The 20971-nt window shown below is 40.0% G+C and overlaps 1 protein-coding gene across 6 annotated transcripts in view; it reads right to left on the reverse strand.

Moving 5' to 3' along the window:
* Nucleotides 1-430: 430 nt before the first annotated feature.
* The window catches only part of atp2b1a (ATPase plasma membrane Ca2+ transporting 1a), a 46479-nt gene continuing 25938 nt past the window's right edge, over nt 431-20971 (reverse strand). Inside the window, exons 3-22 of one of the 6 annotated variants that reach the window (XM_015057436.1) lie at nt 19252-19449; nt 17989-18246; nt 17764-17889; nt 15703-15861; nt 14883-14921; nt 13063-13218; nt 12756-12970; nt 12342-12584; nt 11982-12223; nt 11323-11560; nt 9922-10101; nt 9745-9832; nt 9547-9653; nt 9243-9434; nt 8251-8464; nt 7960-8171; nt 7758-7865; nt 6920-7108; nt 6270-6359; nt 431-2843 (exon numbers count right to left, since the gene is read on the reverse strand). In XM_015057436.1, coding sequence (XP_014912922.1) covers nt 2466-2843; nt 6270-6359; nt 6920-7108; nt 7758-7865; nt 7960-8171; nt 8251-8464; nt 9243-9434; nt 9547-9653; nt 9745-9832; nt 9922-10101; nt 11323-11560; nt 11982-12223; nt 12342-12584; nt 12756-12970; nt 13063-13218; nt 14883-14921; nt 15703-15861; nt 17764-17889; nt 17989-18246; nt 19252-19449 — 3632 coding nt within the window. In that variant the 3' untranslated portion in view covers nt 431-2465. Of the gene's footprint in view, nt 2844-6178; nt 6360-6919; nt 7109-7757; nt 7866-7959; nt 8172-8250; nt 8465-9242; nt 9435-9546; nt 9654-9744; nt 9833-9921; nt 10102-11322; nt 11561-11981; nt 12224-12341; nt 12585-12755; nt 12971-13062; nt 13219-14882; nt 14922-15702; nt 15862-17763; nt 17890-17988; nt 18247-19251; nt 19450-20971 lie in introns of all 6 variants that reach the window. The other 5 variants (XM_015057440.1, XM_015057437.1, XM_015057438.1 and 2 more) reach the window with 5 other exon arrangements.

The raw sequence follows: 20971 nt of genomic DNA on the forward strand, positions 1-20971 counted from the left end.
CCCTGGTTTTTGGACACTTATATCGGGTCAGGAAGGTGTGCCCAAAAGGCCCCCCCCCCCCCCACCCCGATTTAAATCCTAGAGACATTAATGCACAAAAATTTTCACTTGGGGCAGAATATGAATTGCTGAGGTTTCAAAAGGTGAAGTCAATTTGTACCTTCAGAAGGGGGGTTGTTTCAAAGTGCAGCACTAAACTAGACGCGCAATTTGTTAGCCTGAAGATGAAAAATCGATAAAACAGCAGAATTATCCGTTAGTATGTGAAAATAGATGGGGGGGAAAAAAAACACCTATCTTTGACCACCTACCTTTCCAAGTGTCACGATATGTATGGAAAATGTGGAATCAGAACTCGCTTAAAAGAAGCAGAACTCCTGGATATCAGCAAACCATTACACATGCTAAATAAAATAAAGTAAGGCCATTGTCCAGTGACAACTTTTATTGAAAACTATAAACACAGTACAGCATGTATAAAGTACCCTGTGCAGATAGATACCAGTGTATGCCTAGTATTTCTTCTTGAAAAATGCACATGTCCAATCTTTAGCGTTTCCAGTACATCAGGTTTCAAAACTATTTTACAAACAAACCAAATGCAGAAACATTTAATATGAGTGAAATGAGTCTTATGGACAGGCTTAAGAAGAAAACACAAACAGAATTTATTTTTTTAAAAAGCAGAAAAAGTACTTAAATTTTCTGTAGAGTATAATCTTAAAGTGGATGAACTGATATTTTCTTTTTGCCCGACAACAATTTGCTCCCTAAATACACAACGATTTTTATGGATTTCTTTTTTTTTTATGCCTGAGTAAATGTATGTCAGTATTGCACATTGGCAGGGCGCTAATGGTTTGCTTATAAAAAAATAAAATAAAATAAAAAAAATAAAAAAAAATGAAATGAAATGACCAGGATCCATATTTATCAAGCATCCAAAGGGAGGACATTTTTCCTACCCCACCCAAAACATTTGAAATGAAGGTGTAGGTTTTAGTTTTTGGTCCTGCTTTTAGCTGTAGAAACAAGAGTGAGTTTCCTGAAAGTGGTGAACGATGGGATCAGGATCATTTAAATCACTGTTGTAGCCAAGGCACATTCATATTTAGTCGGAATGACCGTATCACTGAAAAACTGACTCGGCGGCGAAGCGCCTAAGTTGAACTAACTATGATTTAACCGCTTCGCTAAAGGATGCAACTGTGACTACAAAGATTTAAACTTCGCAGCTCCACAGATCTAAAAGGAAAACCTCTAGAAGCTGAAAGCGGACGCAGGAGGTCTGAGTTCGTGTTTTCCTCCCGACTCCCAGCTGGATTCTGAGTGAGATGCTTGTTAAGTATAGGCCCAGACGGCTTCTAAAAAAAAAAAAATAAAATCCCTTTTAAAAGTCATGAACACGTGGAAATTCTCAAAACACACCAAAATGAATGGAAAAGAGAATCCAGAACGTTTTGTGCACATGAAAACTATCAAAGAAATGGAAGAATATTTATAGTGATGTCAGTGGAGAGAGGCCGTCATCGTCTTCCCAGCTGAGTCTCCTGTGAAAACACCCCGTAACCCCTTGAACCTCTTTTTCTATACAAGCCTTTATGTTCATCGGTTTGGCTAGAAGGTTCTATATCGACAAATATATAACAAAACTTGCAGGCAAAAATAGTTAAGTTTCAATAGAAACACCCTTTTTTTCCTGAAAATACAGCAGTATCTGAAATAATCCTCTTAATAATGTTTTTACTGTCCCGGTTTTCTGAATTATACATCAGGAAGCTCTTTTGCCTACAAACAGAAAAAAAAAAAATAACTATCTACAAACTTTGTAAACAGACCTGTTTTTTTTTTTTTCCAAAAACATAAATAACTCAATATTAACAGCCAATAAAGCAGAAATAGGTTTTGAATGAGAAGGGCCAAAGAAATAAATATACAACACCCTTCAGATAAAGAGAAGTCAACAGTTCTTTCAGAATCTTACAAGCCCTGATCCTCACGGCCAGAGGAGGACCGCACCTTCTCAATTCAAATAACAGCAATAATATTAGAGTAATAAAAACAGGTCACTTTCAATCTGAGTTTATTTATCCCCCCCTGCTTGCTTGGGGGGAGGGGGAGGGGGGAATAAAAAAAAAAATTACCAAGGAGGGTGCAACGAAGACCGAGTTCCTGGTGCTGCAGCAGGGTATTAACAAGAACCAACAGAGAAAAACTAAAGACAAAAAAAAAAAAAAAGAGAGAGCGGGAGGGAGAGAGAGAGAGAGAAATCAAAGAATCCACACCAAGCCGTACATTCCGACGAATGTTTGCTGTTCTTTCAGTTCAGCCCAAGCCAAGCTCACACAAGACTCCACTCTCTGTCCAGACCTCTGTTCTCTCCTCTGCCAGTGTTCGGCCGTTTGAGCGGAGCTTTTTGGTGGCAGGGTGAGAAAACGGGTGCAGCCGTGTGGAGCTGGGTCAGATCAAAGGGAGGTCTCAAGGCTGTGTAGCGGGCTCCCTGGGGCTGACGGGGTTCCTGATTTGGGGCCCTCCGGGAAGAGGTGGTTGCCGCTTTCGACGGCATTATTGTTCTGGTTTTGGGTGGGGGCGGCGGGCGGGTTGGTGTCGTCGGGCAAGGGTGAGGGCGGGGGTGGGGAGGCATTGGGCAGACTGGCAGAGTTGCGCTTGGTGGGGGCGTCGTCCTCCGCGTCCGTGTCGTCGATGAGGGGGATGTGGGGCTCCGAGTCCTCTATCCGGAACTCGGGGTGGGTCATGAAGTTGTGGATCGACGTCCGCGACTCGGGCTTCTCCAGCCCCTCATAGAGGGAGATGGAGTTGCGGAATGCCTTCACCACTCGGATCTGGAGGAAGGGACAAGAAGAGGCACGTCTTTAGTCGCGCTGCGTACCGACGCAGACTCAAATCAACACCTGGACCAACGCTCCGGGTTAAAACACACTCCGAACGGAAGGTTTTAATGTCTCGGTAATAAGGTGAGTTTTAGAGGCTTTGGAAACCAAATCTGTGAAGGAGGAGTATCTCAGAAAACGTGCACGTGAAATTTCAAAGACTGGTTGTTCTCACTCAATGTTAGGGAAAGAACTTCTGAATGTTAGTTCATTTAAATTAAGGTAAGATTCAGTGAAAACTTTATGTCCATCTGTTTTACTCGTGTTTCTTTACGGTCAGTTTACAGCAGACACCTTTATTTTTTCACAATTACTTTAAAAAAAAAAATAGATTAACTGGTGATTTGTAGTGTCTAAATTTTACCTTGCCGAGTTAGTCGTAAAAATGAGAACTCCAATCATTTCTCCAATCGGTAAACGGACCACATGTAAGTGCTAACTTGTGCCGACAACCTTCTTCTGTGCGGAAGTTGCTACTGAAAGTAAAAGCTACTGATTCTACCTGTTGTGAAACCTGATGCATTTGGGAAGTTTGGCTGCTTCCTAGAAATCTCTGAAGCAAGATATATTCTCCAAGGAATACTTACAGTTCACTGCTGGTGTTGCCATTGGTGGTAATATCCAAAGTAAGATGCTAAAGGCGTCAGCCTCTCAATGATGTCGTCTTTATATTAAAATAATGGTAACACTTATTGAGCTGTAGAGCTGTGCAATGCCATATTTTCTCAATGTAAGGTGCCCTCTGCTGGCGATCTAAATGCAGTGACTAAAATGCAGCTTCAGATATCAAATATAACAGGATAAATTTCTATGCTTTGAGACATGCTGTAAATATATTTTTTGGGAGGCAAAGAGAGTAACTGAGATATTCTCTAATTGTATTACTGGCATTTCTTCTTCTAAAAAAAAAACAAAAAAAAAAAACAACTAAACAGAGATAGGCTGAGATTTGAGAAAATCTGTTTCATTTTTACCATAAGGATTCCATCTGGAAGGCAGTTTAACGTTTACTATTAGAAAAAAAATGTTTGTGACTTTTGAAAAGAAATCTTAATCTGCTCAAATCAGGCAAATTCTCTTAGAGAAGTCATCGATGGTCAATGGCCGCTGCAGTAACATGTCAGAATGTGATCCATCTTCTTGCACAGAGACAACAAGCTGTGTGTTTTTAGATGTAGGTCAAATAACTCTGCAGCCTGGTCTTGTGGTGAGAAAACCTCAACTTTGTTGTGATACGTGAGAAACTACAGCCCTGTAAAAGATTTTTCTAGAGCAAGACATGAATATAAAAATTCACCATCTAAAGATGGTTTGTTTTCTAAATTTACTATAGTGTTATTTTCAGAAATCTCTTGCTTGGAGGTTTGTTTCATTTGACCAGGAAAGGAGAGGACTGTTCATCATTGTTGGACATGCTTATTAAAGAGCAAAGAGTCAGACAGGAAGAGAGCTAAAGGACAGAGAGATAGAAAGAGAGATAGATGAAGAGTAGAGAGAAAGACAGAAGAGAGAAAAACAAGTGGTGGTCAGTTGTAGCTTATGTTTGTGGAGGGAAAACAAAGAAGCTGCAGCAGCCAAGCATGTCTACAAGCTCGTGTACAAGTCGAGAACAGCACAAAGAGGAGAAAACTCACAAACGAGACCAGAGACTTTGAACCCATGCAGAGCGCGGCGCTACCTTTATTTCAATGGCAGTAAACCTTTGAGTATAGCCCATGACACATTTCACAGTATCTAAGGAAGAATACGTGGGAAGTCAGTGGCGTTCAAAGATCACTTTGGCCAAACTGGACACATTCCATCACAAAAGTATTCACATAAAGACAAAGAGAATATCTGTAAGGAAGAGTTTGGGAATAAAAATGTGGTTGATCTGATGGAGTTCCCCCTAAATCAATGGTGGGGGTGGGGGAAAAACTGTTAATGTTGAGGGTTACTGTTTTACATTCAACTGTGCGTGAATTCCCTGAGGATGCTTTTATGACATGTGCAAGATATTTAAACTCCACAGATGGTGAGAAGGTCTTCCTGGTTAGATCTGAAAGAGAAAAAGTCTAGGAGTCAGTGAGAGGAAAAGCCTTGCAAGGGCCTTTGGAAGTGGTGCCATCAAACAACAAAGATCCAGTTTCAACATAAAGAAGCAGATGAAAAGAGGTTGAAAGTCTATTCAAGTACATTGCTGTGAAGAAGTGCATCCCCCTTACAATTTTTTTTTTTTGACAAATTCTACATTTCTAATTAAAGAAAATAAAAATCTTGACCTTCATCGGGTTTGTTCAGGCTCAAAAACGGAATGTTGCCGAATTGAAGCAATTCTCGAGGTAATAAAGACTCATTGCCAGTTAATGCTACCAAGGGTGGTACAAACACTTATTAGGTTTAGAAGGAAATTCAATTTCCAGATTCAGCCAATTTGGTTTAGATATTTTTTTTTTCCCCTCTTAGGAAAATAGCGAAACAATTTCAAAAACAAACTCTCCATGTATTCTGCTTGATTTAGGTCGGCAAAAAAAAAAAAAAAAAAAAGAAGGGAGGGACAAATACAAATGCATCCCAAACAACAACAACAAACTTTATCCTAATAGCTTCATTTGACTGCAGGGTGGTACTGAATTTTCATCTGACTTCAATCTTTTCCACAGCGTCACCAGTCGGAAAGAAAGGGATCATTATTTAACCACTGACTGATCAGAAATCCACTGGAACTTGATCAGATTTCCAAAGTTTCCGTGTCATGGGTGTTTCTCTGTTTAGCTCGTGATCATGGGCATATACTCAAAACATTTACCCAACCAGGGACTAGAGAGCTGCGACAAAGACCCATGACTGCTACGAAGGCACAGAGCAGACTGAGGCAGCCGCAGACAAACCTGCTGAATTCTGGATATAATCTTTATAATAATAATAAAAAAAGATACACACAAACCCTCCCCCTCCCCCGCCACCGTTCACCACCGGGTAACAGTGAAAGGTTTCCATTTCTCAGACCCAAGCAGAAGCAGAACAGAAAACAGGATGACACAGATAAAAACACCTTGACGCTTGAAGCGACCTGGTTACAGAGGACATTTATATACGGCAGAGTTATCAAAGCAGTATGGAGGATGTAGATTGGTGTCATTTGGATTAAACATAGGGGAACATTGGGACATTGGGGGGAAGTATGAGAGTGTAAAAGTTGAACATTAGGTAAGAAAAAGAGAGGAAGAGAAAGATGTTAGAAGAATAAAAACAAAACAAAAAAGAAGAAGAAAAGTCTCATGCACTAAAGGAGAACACGCACTCACACCCCACAGTGGCAGAAGCGGAGTTGGCAGCAGTGGCAGCAGTGGTAGTAGTAGAAAAGGCTACATGTGTAGGGCTAGAAACATTGGTTACATCGTGCTGTTGTTGGCTGGAGTTGGAGGCCTGCCGCCTTAGAGCCCCCTGAAAGGAAGTTCCACTCTGGAACGCACTCACAACATCCATCTGCAAAGAATCAGACAGCGTGACAGGAGAAAGCCCAGAGGGAAATAAAACAACACAGCCAGAGGAGAGGGAGAAGAGAAAGAAAAAATAAAAAATAAAGAAAAGGCAGCAGAAACCAGAGAATATATGTCACTTTGAAATTGGACTTGGGTATAGTGAGAAAAGGAAGTGATCAGGTTTGAAGGCACTGATCAGAGGAAGCCTGTGATGCAAAAATCTGATCGGAATTTCACTCTTTCTCTCTGCGGAAGCCTTCCATCCATTCCAATGCGCACTGCTCCACTGTGATTTCCGTCCAAACTGATCAGGACCTCCCACAGTAGTCGAGCTTACAGCGAATGGACTCTGTTTCAGTCCGAAATAGGCGCAACAAAATTCGCGGAAGCTCAAAAGGCAGAAAAGAATTATAAAGTTGGGATCTTTACTTTCTTTAAGAATGCAGAGAGAAGGAACGCGATGCAGATTTAAGCTGGAAGAGCAACAGAGTTAAATGGTTTATGGCTTATGATTCCCAAGGTGTGCGGGGTGTGTAACATGCAAGCAGATGTAACAACGACTACCTGAGTTTGGATCCGATTGAGGCCTCGAAACCAGAGGATCTGGCCTCGGCGCAGCTCCCGCTCGGCGTGGTCGATCTCATCCACGTCGTCCAACTCCTCCAGCTCGTATTCGGGGATTTCGTCCTTCTGGGTGCCGTGACCTGCTGTTTTTAGAAATTTTAAGCGACTTGTGGGTATTGAGGAGATGATCTGGAAAAAAGAAAGGGGGGGGGGAGAACATTTGGGAGTTGGTTTTATTCTTGATAAGACGGTTCTTTCGTACACGTGAAACATGCCGTAAAACCTAAAACGGGGGAAAAAAAATGTAAAAAAAAAAAAAATGCTGCTGATAACACGGAGCAAAGTCAAACATTACATGAAAAGTAGAAGTGGAAAAAGTTTTTTTCCAATGAAAGCTTCTGCATAATGCAGGTGAAAGGCATCAGTCCGTGTAGAGGGATAAATAATTCACACGAAACATATCTGCAGTATGGAAAAAGCACCGTCAGCTGTTTGCAGACTCGCTGTTCAGACGGGCAGTTTCATGTTTAGTCAATTTTTACATCGTTAAAAAAATTAGGAAAATAAATTATGCTTGTGGTTGCAACATGAAAAATTGGAAATTTAGTAGCATTTTTGCCCTTTGATCATTTTTCCACTATGACTGCAAAGATAATTAATTGTTCTGATAGATCTTCTGAACCAATGAACACATTCAATGCTCCCCAATGTATCTTTATCATGTAACACATTTAATTAGACTGTAAAAACCATTCACATCCAGCAGGCTCAACACTAGGGGGCAGTGTAACAGCACATATGTTGCTAGAATGAAGGTGAAAGACGGCTATTGTCCTACCTGTCCCCAGAGCAAGGAACCAAAGCCTAAGAATGTGCACCACAGCCATTGGTCCAAGGACAGAGCCACACAGCTGAACGGTTTCCCTCCAATCTGCACTATAAGTATCTAGAAGAGCAGAATGAAAACAGAATTATTTTGCATGTACAAGTGGAGTTTCTTGTATGGAACAAAACCACAGAAGTCTACCGTCTGGTTTCACCTGAATGATAAATGTGCCGAGGACTATACTGCAGAAGATGGGGTTGTTGAAAACGCCCTCAAACACGTTCCGCTCCCCATGGATTTTGCGGGCGTTGATTTCGTTGAAAAGCTGCATCAAGACGAAGGTGTTGAAAACTATAGTGTAGTGTTCGGAGGGCGGGGCGTGGAGAGGGGCGTTTCTGCCGCTGTCGATGTTAAACAACTTCTCTCCTGCAAGACGGAAAAAAAAGGGTTTTTTAAAAAGGAACAAAAGTAATCTTACAAATGCAGAAGGAAAAGAGCTTCTTACCGACAAAAAGCAGCGTAAAGATGGTGGTTAGCTGGTACACGGCGTGACCCAGAATGTTCTTCATCATGGTGCGGGATATTAGAGGCTTGTTGCGGCCGTACGGCTTCCTCAGTAGCAAGGCTTCTGTTGGCGGCTCGGTGGCCAAAGCCAACGACGCGAATGTGTCCATAATCAGGTTCACCCACAACATCTGGACTGCTTTCAGGGGAGAATCCTAGCAGCAGAGAAGGAAGAGCGGAAACAGGAAGTCATCCTTATAGTTCATAACATGCAGTGTGTTTGGAAAGTGTTCACTGTACTTTTATTTTTCCCCCACATTTTATGCTAAAGCCTGATTCCAGATTGCATTATGTTTATCTCTTTCCTGTTCTACAAACATACCCCATCATGAGAACATGCAAAAAAACAAAAATTGCTTAAATGTTTTTAAAATAAAGACAAAAAGAAAAAAAGATTCTCATAAGTATTTAATGCATTTACTTAATACTGTATTGAAGCTCAAAATTTAGCCATTTCCACTAATCATCCTACAGATGTTTCTACAGTGAAATGGAATATGTCTGTGGTGAATTCAGCTGATTGGCACTGATTTGGAAAGACACACACCTGCGTATATAAGGCCCCACAAAACTTCCAAAGTCGCAGCATTTCCATTAACCACAGAAATGTGAAAATTGAAATTGCAAAAATAAATTTTCTTAACGGAAAAAGCGGTTTTGAAAAAAACACGTTTTTCCTTAAAAAGTTTCTGTGCTAGGTGAAGTGGTTTTTGAAGATGACAGGAAGTAGTAGGAAGATGGTTGTTTTTTTCCAACTTCCACTGCGAAGGAAGGAAGTGCCAAGCCGAATGAGATGGCTCTTAGACAAAGTCAATATTTGGAATCAAAGTGAATGGGAGAAAAGCCCAGACTGTGCTGTAAGCGAGATCTGAATCGAGTGGAACAGTGCAGAAAAACAATGGCCAGGCTGGTCTCATTAACAAAACGGTTTACCTGTGTGATGCAGGCTCCTGTAAACGCTACGATGACGGCCACGACGTTGACGGTCAGCTGGAACTGAAGGAACTTGGAGATGCTGTCGTAGACGTTCCGTCCCCACATGACGGCTTTAACGATGCTGGAAAAGTTGTCGTCGGTCAGAATGATGTCTGACGCTTCCTTCGCCACGTCTGTTCCGGCGATGCCCTGAAAACAGCAAGAGGGGAAAGATTTGTGTGTTTTATTTTTTTTTTTTTTATATGTTTACAGCTTGTTTATAAGGATAACATGAAAATGTTTAAAACAAAGAAATGCTCACCATTGCAAAGCCAACATCAGCTTTCTTCAAGGCAGGACCGTCATTCGTACCGTCGCCAGTCACTGCAACTACCTGCCTCTGCTCTGCTATTGTGCTGTCAATTATCCCTAAACGAAAGAAATGAACACCGTTCAAAACAAACAAGCCAAAAATGAGCAAACCGTTTTAGATGCACTTATACATTTAAACCGCCACTACCTTTAACTAAGGTGTGTTTATCCGTGGGAGACGACCGAGCCAGAACTCTGAGTTTGGGCCAGATTTTGTCAATACGCTCTTGTTCAATCTGAGAAGGTGAAGAATAAAGTTTCAACACAATTTCTCAGCAGCTACTGGTGGAATTTCTGAAGCCAGATTCGTTTATCATGGCCCCACCTCTCCTCTTTCGTTGCGTATTCTGCGGTTGAACTCTTTTCCATCCAGGCAGAGGAAATCATCTCCCGGATGTAAGATCCCACACTTAGAGGCGATGGCGCGCGCCGTGTTGATGTTGTCCCCGGTCACCATTCTCACCGTGATGCCAGCGCGCTGGCATTTCTTGATCGCGTCCGGGACCTGAAGGAGGCACACACGCACACAAAAAATGGAGCCGTTCAGTCAGGAGGTTTAAAATCCCGACGATAAAACTGACATTGAATCCATCTTGGTCTACACATCTTGCATCATTTCCGATGATGCAAGATCATCGGAAATGATCTTAGTCAAAGACCTGACGAGCAAAAATATACAGAAAGCCAAGCACTTAAAGAGGCATTACAAAGTCCACATTAGTCTCTTTGCCTCACTCAGGGGAAACCGTTTTAAAAAATCGCTGACCCTCATTTTCCTTTCTTAGAAAGCCTGAGCGGCCGGCAGAGGAAACCCCACCGAGCTGCCGGTTTGATTCCAACCAAGTCTTTGTCACATGGTCAAGTTGCAAAGCAGATCCTCTCTCCCATCATCACCTTTCCAAGACTATTCAGGCTGCAGACGAGGGATTGGGAAATATGCCAACATTTCAGCAGCATCAACACTTGCCTCTGCGATGGGCCAGATATGTTCAGAGCCTTACACACGTTTTCACACCCTTGAACTCTTTCAGGTTTTATTTTGTGTACAACTGAAGTGGAAGGGAAATGATGTTTTCTAAACATAATTGCACTAGATGAGAATTTTACAAAACATTATATACATTTTGCTTTTGAGATAAAAATAAAAACATGCCTATAAATACGTTCTACCCAGAACTCAAGTGGCTTAGTTTCAGCTTCAAATTCTGTAAAAAAAAAAATCTTATTGAGCACCACTGCTATCCATTTATTAACCAGTTATCAAAAAAATAATCAGTAGATTAGCCCTTCACTGTATTGATGTTGTGCACAAATGGCTGATCTTTTCATGTTGATGCTAGAAAATGTTTTTAGCTGCTAATGAATGCTTTGCTACAAATGATCAAGCTTGCTCTAAGGTACCGTTTGATGCATTTTAGGCAATAAAATGTCAATTTTCTTATTTAAAAATAAATTGTTTATTTGCACATTTTAATGTAATTATAGTATTGCATAAAATGGATTTTATAAAAACTCTGCATAATGTGCCAATTTTTATATCCGATAAATCGTCAGAATAATCAATAGATTAATGATTAACTGAAATCTTTAGTTGCAGCCCTAAACTGCCCTTTTTCTGCTGTGCAAAAGAATCTCAGGTGGCTTTGACTCTGGACTTTAACTAGGCCATTATGACATTTTGCTTGGATCTCTAAGATTGTACTCTAGTGCCAGCACGCGCCATTACCTCTGGTCTCACAGGGTCCTCAATGCCCACCACGCAGATGCAGGTCAATCCGGTGAGAATGTCAGTTTCATTGTCCCAGTCAGGCTGACCCTCGGAGGTGGGAAAGTCTCTGTACGCCAGGCAGATGGTCCTGAGACCTTCCGAAGCCATCGGCTCGATGACTTTCTTTACCATGTCGTCCCTGTCCCGCGGGCGGAAGACCTTCGGCTCGCCATTCGCCGTCACGATTTTATAGCACCTGGAAAAAATCGAATAAAAACGGGGAATGAGACCATAAATGTAAGTAAAGTACGACAAGATGGGAATGTTGGGAGTTCAGATGTAACAGAAGTGATCCAGATTGCATAAAGATTAGAGGAAACAGAAAAGGCGACATTTCAGTAGTGTGCTGCAGTCATTTGGTGGAACACTAAAGCCTTCTGTGGGTTAAAAAGGAGCCTGCTTGATTAAGAGGCTTACGGAGCTGTTACCGGCTCCTTTTCTCACTGCTTAGTTTAAGTAAAGGGTTTGGGTGTTATACACTTGAACTTCTTGGCTGCTTAAGCTATTACACATAATTTAGTGAAAAGTCTGGCCAACCGTGGCATTGAAACAACTTTCACATCAACAGAAAGACCTACAGGCAACATGGCCGACACCAGAAAAGAAAAAGGTTTTACTTTTTAAGGAGAATTTCCGAGGCTCCTTTGCTGAACATCCGAAAGCTGCCGTCTGCCATCTTTAGCACAGTGCTCATGGATTTCCGCACCGAGTTGAAGGTGTAGACCTTGTACAATTTCTCTTCGGGGATTTCAGCGCGGATGGCCTGATAGTCCCGCTTCAGGTCGTTAGAGAAACCGAGCAAGGCACACTCAGTTTTGTTGCCCACCTGACGGGGCAGACCCCCTTCTTTTTCTGGAGGCTAGGGAAAAGAAATACAAGAAAGAAACTACAAGTTATGTTTCGAGATCTAGTTACTCACACTATAATTCACAAATAGGGTACTTTTTTATTTCTTTTATTATTTTAAACACACCTACCAAGATATTAGTAGTGTAGGCGGAATTAACTGCTATGCCCAGGACCAGCATGTCTAGAATTGAGGTGGGGATGTCTTCCGGCTTAGGGATCTTCCTGAAGTGCTTTTCAGCAATGTAGGCCTGGACCACGGTCATTCTGTTCATGGTGAGAGTTCCAGTTTTGTCCGAGCAAATGGCTGTAGCGTTACCCATCGTCTCGCAAGCATCCAAATGTCTCACGAGGTTGTTGTCTGCCATCATTTTCTGTAAGAGGAAGGAGGAAAATCTTACGATCTCTGTCGGGAAACAAAGGCGATCACAGCACGGCTTAAAGGTATCAGCTAGCCGCGTCTCGACAGTCTGGCCTGCTTGCTTTAATAAGGTGTGTGTGTAAGCTGGTCAAGCACTGACTAAAGGTCACTTGGCAGAATTTACCTTGACGGAGTACGCTAGGGAGATAGTTACGGCAAGCGGCAGGCCTTCTGGAACAGCCACCACCAGAACGGTCACACCAATGATAAAGAATTTCACAAAAAACTGAATGTAAATGGGTGTGCAGTCCTTGACCCAAGGCAGGCCCTGGAACCAGAACGTGTCCACCACAAACAACACCACCAGGATGATGACTGTAATTGCCGACATAAGCAGCCCTGCGGAGAAATCAAAGCCCAATCACATGCAGATCTACAATTGAACATTGTCTGAGACAAAAAGATTTTTTATTTTATTTTTTTTTACTCACCTCCCTTTCCTATTTGTACAGCTAGTTTGGTTAATTTTCCTTGGAGAACAGACTTTTCTTTCTTTGGCACGCTGGCTTTTTTCTTCTCCTCTGCATCAGCTCCTTCATCGCTGTTGAGAGGCTGCATTTCCATAGCAGCACCATCCTGTGCTTTTGCTGCAGCAAAGCGTACAAAGCAAACAGATTAAAGCAGACCTGTAATGGACCGAACTGTGCCGTCATAAACACAGTGCAAGCAGCAGAATTTGGTATGCATATAGATAAACTCTGTCGACATCAAACATTCAAAGTTTAATGTGGAATAATATATATATTTTTTTGTCTTCTCCGAACTTTGTAATAAAAGTCTGTCCGATTTGCTGCCTTGAAATCACAAAGAAAAACACAACAACTAACAGCAACTGGAAGCAACAAAATGTTGAGTGCTAGAATATTTATTAATGTCATACCCAAAACGCATCATAATTGATGTATTTTAAACCAATTTGTAATTTGTTTCATTAAAAAGCTGGACCAAAAAAAAACTACAGTAAATGTAAAGAAATAGGAGCACAGGCAAGCCATGATATCCACTATATCAAATTTTGTGTCTTTAAATCATGAAATGAAGAAAGCAAACCCATAAAATGACCCGCTCATTAATTATTGGTAATATGAAATGAGTAATGTAATTTACTGAATGTATGAACATGCTTCACTTATAAACTCTAAGAAACACATTAAATACAATTATCAAAATAGTACATTTACTTCAGTACTTGTCTTGAAAACAGTCAAAGGATTTATCAATTAAATTCAAAGTGGCACATTGCTCGGAGAGAAAGAAAAAAAGAAAGAAAAAAAAAAGTATGCTGCGGAAAGCCAGGATGTTTTCTCCTAAAGGTAATACTGGCAAAAAGTAAACAACTAGTGTTGTGGCTGCATTCCTTGGAAGAAGAAGCTGTTTTTAAAAATATGTTACTACTACATGCAGCAGAGTCAAAATGGAAGAATGACAAAATACTTAAACTTAAAACACTTTTTTTTTTCTTAAATAATTGAGAAGTCTTTTACAGCTGATCAAGTTGTTTTCAGAAGCACATAGCGCTCCTACGTAATTCACCAAAGGCTCTTTTTAATGTATTCCACCATAGACAGTAACCTGGCACTGGATTTGACTGTATGCATTAGAAGCACAGCGGTGGTGCAGCTGCTGTGCACTCTGGCTTCCTCTGCACTCACACGGTGGCTGTAATCTCAGTCTAAAGGATTACTGTTGGTTCCTGGCAGGGAGAGGGAATCTGTGCACCACGGAGCAGTGCCAGGGTTCTGGTCACAGACTGATCATAAAGTCCCAGCAGGGCTAGATAGGCTGGGTCGCTATCTGAATTAGCAGAAGACAGCCCAGATATCACTGCTTTAAATCTACAACTGCATTAGTTGAGTTCTTACAGTTTGCCTACTGAAGAGTTTAGCTTAAAAAAAGGAAAGAAAAAAAAATCATGAGGGACAACTTGAAGAGAGAGACATGGGTGGGAAAGCAGATGTTCTGGCCCCAAAATTGTTGCAAGGCTTTAATCTCTTCATCACTAATCGCTATAACTGGATTCAATAGCACCTGCTGCTCAAAGCACAATGTGCCAGGGAAGGACGAGGGAAGGGAGAGGGGGGGGCCAGACGCTACACCGGACAGCCCGGAACAGCCCGTACCGACTTCACCCTGACACAGCATCCCGCAAAAAAAATTAAATAAGACTGCATAAAAACAGTCGGTGCCAAATTAACGGCATGGCTTTGTTAATATGAGGCAATCAACCAGCATTTGTGGGTATGAAGCATACCTTTCTTTCGATTTTCCACTGATCCATCTTGTTTCTTGTCTAATGGGGGTAAAGGGGAATGGGATGAAAGCGGGACGGGTGGGGGGTGGGAACAGGTTGGAATGGGGCGGGAGGGGATAAAGAGATCATTAACGAATCAAAAACAATCAGAACATTTATATCACTTCTGAGTCAGGTTTCCAACATTATATTATATCCTGAACACCATTCATATTAGAGGTGAAAGTGCAGTGCTTACAAAGCCGTGCATGTTTAATATTATTGAGAAGTCATATTGTGTGGTGAAAAACTGAATGTTGATCTGTTAATACGGCTGCTGTAACTCAGACTTTCTGATATGCATTTCTCTAGCTCCATCTAGATATCCTGTAACTGTCTATTATTGATGATTCACATTTGACTAAAATACGTTTTTGTCCAATTAATAAAATGCAAGTTTTTAAGTAGAGTAAATTGTCTGGTGACAGAAATCAGACAATGTTTATCTTCATCAACCAGGAGGTATTTTGAAAATTCCTTCAGTCTGATGATCATCATAAATAACATTTAGATGAATTATTTTAACTTGTATTTAAAGAATTAATGAATAAAACAATATTGAATAACATAATACAAAAATTGTGATGGAAAAAAAGTAAAATAAAATAGAAATTATGGGATTAATTTATTTTGGGATTTTTGCTTCCCCTTTGCCTCCCTCATCTTCCCAGTTATCCCTCTGAGGGAAGAGGGCTAGCACCCTCTGGTAGCCCCCAATTTGAAACACACTAGGTTAAAAAACTAAAAACAAAAAGGTGACGTAATCAAGAATGCCACAAACTTTTTTTCTGCTTTTTCTTCTCCTCCTTTTCCTTTTTCTCCTCATCATCTTCGTCGTCATCCTCGCCAGCCCCAAGTAAAGTGAAGATAATCCCAGTTTGTGAGTTCACACCGACAGCAGTGACCAACATTTTCCCTGAGCCTTCCATTACATGAGTGCCTTTAAACAGAAAACAAAGTATCAGTAAAAGCATCAAAGGTAAAAACAGTAGACCATTAGCAACAGTTTTTGTTGTGCCTCTGGCTGATTTTATTCCTGTTTAAATACACTTTTTATAGCCTCATCGTTTGACTTCGCGTTTTCCTTTAATTTGGGTACAAATGTTAAGCTGAAGTCTTATTTAGAAACTGCTTTAGCCGGGCTTTTATGTGACACATTAAGCTGCACATGAAAAAAATAAAAATAAAATAAATGCAGGTTTTAAAATGGGGCTAATAAATACAAATAATGATCCAGAAAGAAAATGCTGCTAATGCATAAACCCAGCAAACCTTTAATCAAAGTCATTTCAATCAAACAGCCATTTTCATTTGTGCCGACTGAAACGAAGAACTAAAACGCTGCAACCGTGTAGCAGCTAAAAATTCCTCTGGAGATTTTTCTTCATGTATTCAAAAAAGGAAGACATCATATGATGTAGGTCAGAAGAACATAAATAAATTCTCTGTCTTTTCCTACTTTTGTGAAAGAGGTTGCAACCCAAAATGCATTTGAGAAAAGCTTTATATGCGCTCATACAGTTGATGTCAACTGGGGTTTCAACTGAGACAAAATGAAGCAAAATTTGTGGCTTTAGTAACCAACAGCTTAGAGCCAATTACATTCAGACACAGGATAGAAACACTAATTCACTCTATTTTAACAAGTCTTTAAGTGACACAGGCCTTCACAATGAAACATACAATGAATGCCATAAAAATTCTCATACTGATATTTTTCTTCTCAAATCTCAGCCTCAACTGTGTAATAGCCTATGGAGAAGCTATTTTAATTAATACATTTGCCCATTTCTCATTTTAGATGATACTTTAGGAAAGTTTACTCTAACAAATATTGTAGCCCTTTGTTACCATATTAGTACAGTCATAGTAAAAAGTGTATAAAAATATATATATAGTTAATCCCCTATAAACAAATACTGTGATTAGTGTTATTTTGCACAGCAAACCATCGTGAGCACGCAAAACAAGAGAAGCATGTTAAAAATATATTTTGATTCAATACTAAGCAAGTAATATCGGTGGTGTGATTTCATAGAGACCAGATGATTCATAAAGTTTATTTTTTCTGAGATCAACACGTCATCTCAACAGAACGTTTAAAAACTGCTAATGTTTTCATATTTAGTTCACTTTTTCACATTATGTTTTGCTTTTCACCCAAACATTTCAAAGTGCATTATGTTAATTTTCAAGGTTGTGGATAATTAAAGTGGAAGGAAAAAAAACATAGATGCTGCAGAATGTTTTACAAATTAATGTTTTATATATATATATATATATATATATATATATATATATATAATCAGTCTGCTTTGGTTAGGTTGAAACCAACCTAACCAAAGCAGGTTGTGACTAATTAGACAAAATGTGAGTAGGCTCAAGCTAGGGCTGGACAATAAATCAATAATATATATCATAATAATGATATTGATAACTGTTATCAATATCAACAGATAGCACAGCTAATAAAATATTCAATAATTTCACTGAACTCTGATCTGGATAAGCACAGCAATCTGGGGAATGCAGGCAGAGGAAAGACTTTAGTTGCTCAGCCTCTCAACTAGCTTACTCACTCTTTGGTTACCTAGCAACAATCAGTTGAGTAACTTGCACAGCAGCTGTTTAAGGTAACACCACCAAGTTTGGGAGTTTTTCAGATATTTAAAACAAAAACTGATTCAATTATTGATATCAATACCTACAACAAAAGATAATCTAATTATTGATATTGAAACTGATATGAAACGCTTAAATCACAGTAAGTTTTTCAGCCATATTGTCCAAGAGGCATGAATACTTTACAAGACAGTAATGCTAAACTTAGACTAGAAATTACCTGATAACAGCATGGGATCTTTATCTAGACTTTTCTTCACCTGGTCCGACTCCCCTGTGAGTGAGCTCTCATCAATTTTAAGATCGTTGCCTTGTATAAGGACTCCATCAGCAGGTAAAAGGTCACCTGGAACACAGCAAGAATAAATCTCAACTTCTTTTATATTTACTTTAAATAAAAAAAGAAGAAGAAAAGAGAGAGAAATTGCTACCAGTATCCTCTTACCATATTTTACTTGTGCAACATCGCCCACAACAATCTCAGCCACAGAAATTTGGATAGCTTGTCCTCCTCGGACAACAGAAAACTTTTGCTCCTGTTCAATGCGACTTTGGAGGCCCCTGAACTGCTTGTCTTTACTCCAGTCGTTGAACGCTGTTACCAACACAACACAGATGACTGACAGAAGAATGGCAGCTCCCTCTATCCAGCCTGCCTCTGCATCACCTTCTTCATGTCCACCACCAGCAGCTTTCCCACAATCTGCAGAGAGACACAGCGATCAAATCTTCCCTACACTTACTAATACAGTGCTGTGAAAAACAAAAGGTTTGCCCCCCTACAGATTTCTTCTGTTTTTTAATTTATATTTTTTTATATTTTGACAACCTTGCATATTAACAGTAAGTGACGGGGCAAACATGACATCTATGAGAGAGCCTCAAAGTGAAAACCACAGACTCGTATTTGCTTAAAAAAAAAATAAAATTGCAAAAATATTGTGTGGACTGATGAGACAAAATCTGGGCTTTGGAGAGGCTTTTGTCCCGTCACATGTGTAAAACTAACAGCACTTCAGAAACAGAACATCAAACAAGATGATGGTTGTGTTGTGGTCCGGGCCTGCTTTTCTGCTTCAGTCGGAATTGATGGAGCCATAAATTTTGTTCTCTGGTAGAGAGGCACAACGCTCTCAAACACAACTGCAAGTCCACCTTTGAAAGGCTCAAAATACATACATTTTTTTTTTTTTTTGGCAAAACCAGCAAAAACCAAATCTGGATTTCAATTCAACTGACATGCTGTGGCTTAAAACGGGTCATTTGTGTAAAAAGAAAAAAACAAAACAAACTAAAGAAATCAGTCAAATTCCAGCAGAGTGATGTAATAAGTTATTTGCTAGTTCTATCAAATGGTCCTCATAGGAGAGACAAACATTTATTCAGTTAAGGGGATAATTACGTTGATATCTGGTCAGGTCGGTTTAAGCAGCTTTTTTTAAATAAAGCATTCAAAGGCTGCATTTTGTACAAATTATGTGTGACAAAATTTCACCAGTTGATATGCAAAAACAAGAATTCTGAAGGGCTAAATACTTTTTTTTTTTTACTAATCCACATCCAAAATTAAATATTGAAATGCACTGAGAATAACTAGTTTCATAATTTGAAAAAAAAAAAAAAAAAAAAAAGGGTAAATACAGTTACAAACATGATATTAAAAAAGGTTTCTTTATAATATAAGGAAAATCAATGACATTTTACTTACGTTGTCTTTCGGTATCTGGTGGTCTATAAAAAGAAAGGCCTAGTGAAATTATGGCTGCCACTTCAAGAATAATTAATGTAACATCCTGTAGTGCCTCCCACACTAATTGTAAGAAAGTTTTGGGTTTTTTGGGTGGGATTAAGTTTTGTCCAAACACTTCTATTCGCTTCTCAATGTCCGCTGGCTGTCCGCTAAGACCTGCAAGAGAGACAAAAAAAAAAAAAAAAGAAGAAAAAAAAAAAAAATTATCTCAGATAAATGTTTATTTTTCTTGGATTTCACAAGTAAAATAAAATGCAAGCATAAATGATCTGAAGTCAGGTGAATTTTACTGCAGCCAGTTGGCAGCGAGCGAGCTCCTAAAGAGTCATGTGCATTTTGGAGGAGACAATGCCCTCCGACAGTGACACACATTCAGTGGATACGTCATACGCTTTCACCTCGTTCAGGCATTCCAGACAATGTGAGAGCTGAGGTCAGGTCTAACCCCACAAACTGACTTTCTAATGAAATGAGCAACCGACTCAAAGCTGAATCAGATTTAGACTCTGGTGCCCGTGAGGACTGCGGTCCCCCTGACACACTGTCTGCTCGGCTGAAGAACCACTGAGCCATGTGCGCGGGGAATGTTCTGCGGAAACCCATTCAAAATGCCTCCATATTCGAAGCACAATTATATAGTCGGAAGAGACTCCACACTTTTGATGATGCATGACAGTTTTGTAGTCCTATTCAAGCTGGCTGTGTGTGGGCGACTGACTGTACAGACTAGATGGAGGTCTAGTATGTGTGTGTGTGTGTGGAGCAGAGGAGGTGGGGTAAAATCAGGATCATAAGTAGTGACTGAAACTGCAACTGACAGGCAGATGGGGGTGGGCCGAGGTTGAGGTTCTTGTCAAAAATACATTATTGAATGCCAGAACTGGAAAAGCAGCTCAGGATTCTTATGTAACCCAAGAGGAATCCTGTATAAAGATGCAGCAGATTACAACTTTAAAGACTCGGCTGCTTTCTGTTGTTTTATGCACATATGCAAAAAAAATAAAATAAAATAAAATGTAGCTACACCAAGCTCTGTCAAGACCGGCTGCATACTTGTATAGTAGACAGTCAAGATTCACAGACAGATGTGACCAAGACGAGAACAGATGCAAGTCAGCGTCTCTATTGACTGGCTTAGAAACAAACAGGGGAAACTACTTCCTGCCTTACTTTAAAATAATAGCATCAAGCTCAAAGCACACACCTTAAGCGACTGGACAAACCACTTACTGAGAGTAGCTTTATAGCACTTTGTGAGACAATTTAGGAGAGTATCAAGGTTATTAACCTTGTGCCGTGAAATCTTGTTACACTTCTCGGAATTAATGTATAACTATTCTGAATTTTTGAAACTGCTGGTAGTGTGCTGTGGTAACTGCAGGCGGAATAAATACATTATATTGTCAGACAAAAAGGCCACTCAACTCCAAAGCTAGCAAATAGCGGATATATATATATATATATATATACTGCTTGAGAAAAAAAAATGTTGATGGTCCTCTTTTAAATCCTCTTTCCAAGGAAAGATTTCTCAGGACATTAAGGCATTTAGCTCTAGTACCAGCTTTTTTCCTCCTTCCTCTAACTTTGCCAGCGAGTCCTGAGAAAAAACCAGGACTAATTAATTAGAGAAGTTACTAATAGTACATTTAAAATGGTACACGAGTTAAAAAGCTTT

The sequence above is a fragment of the Poecilia latipinna genome, unplaced genomic scaffold (assembly GCF_001443285.1).
Source record: "Poecilia latipinna isolate Pla-1442-1.1 unplaced genomic scaffold, P_latipinna-1.0 Scaffold1462, whole genome shotgun sequence".
Taxonomy (NCBI): domain Eukaryota; kingdom Metazoa; phylum Chordata; class Actinopteri; order Cyprinodontiformes; family Poeciliidae; genus Poecilia; species Poecilia latipinna.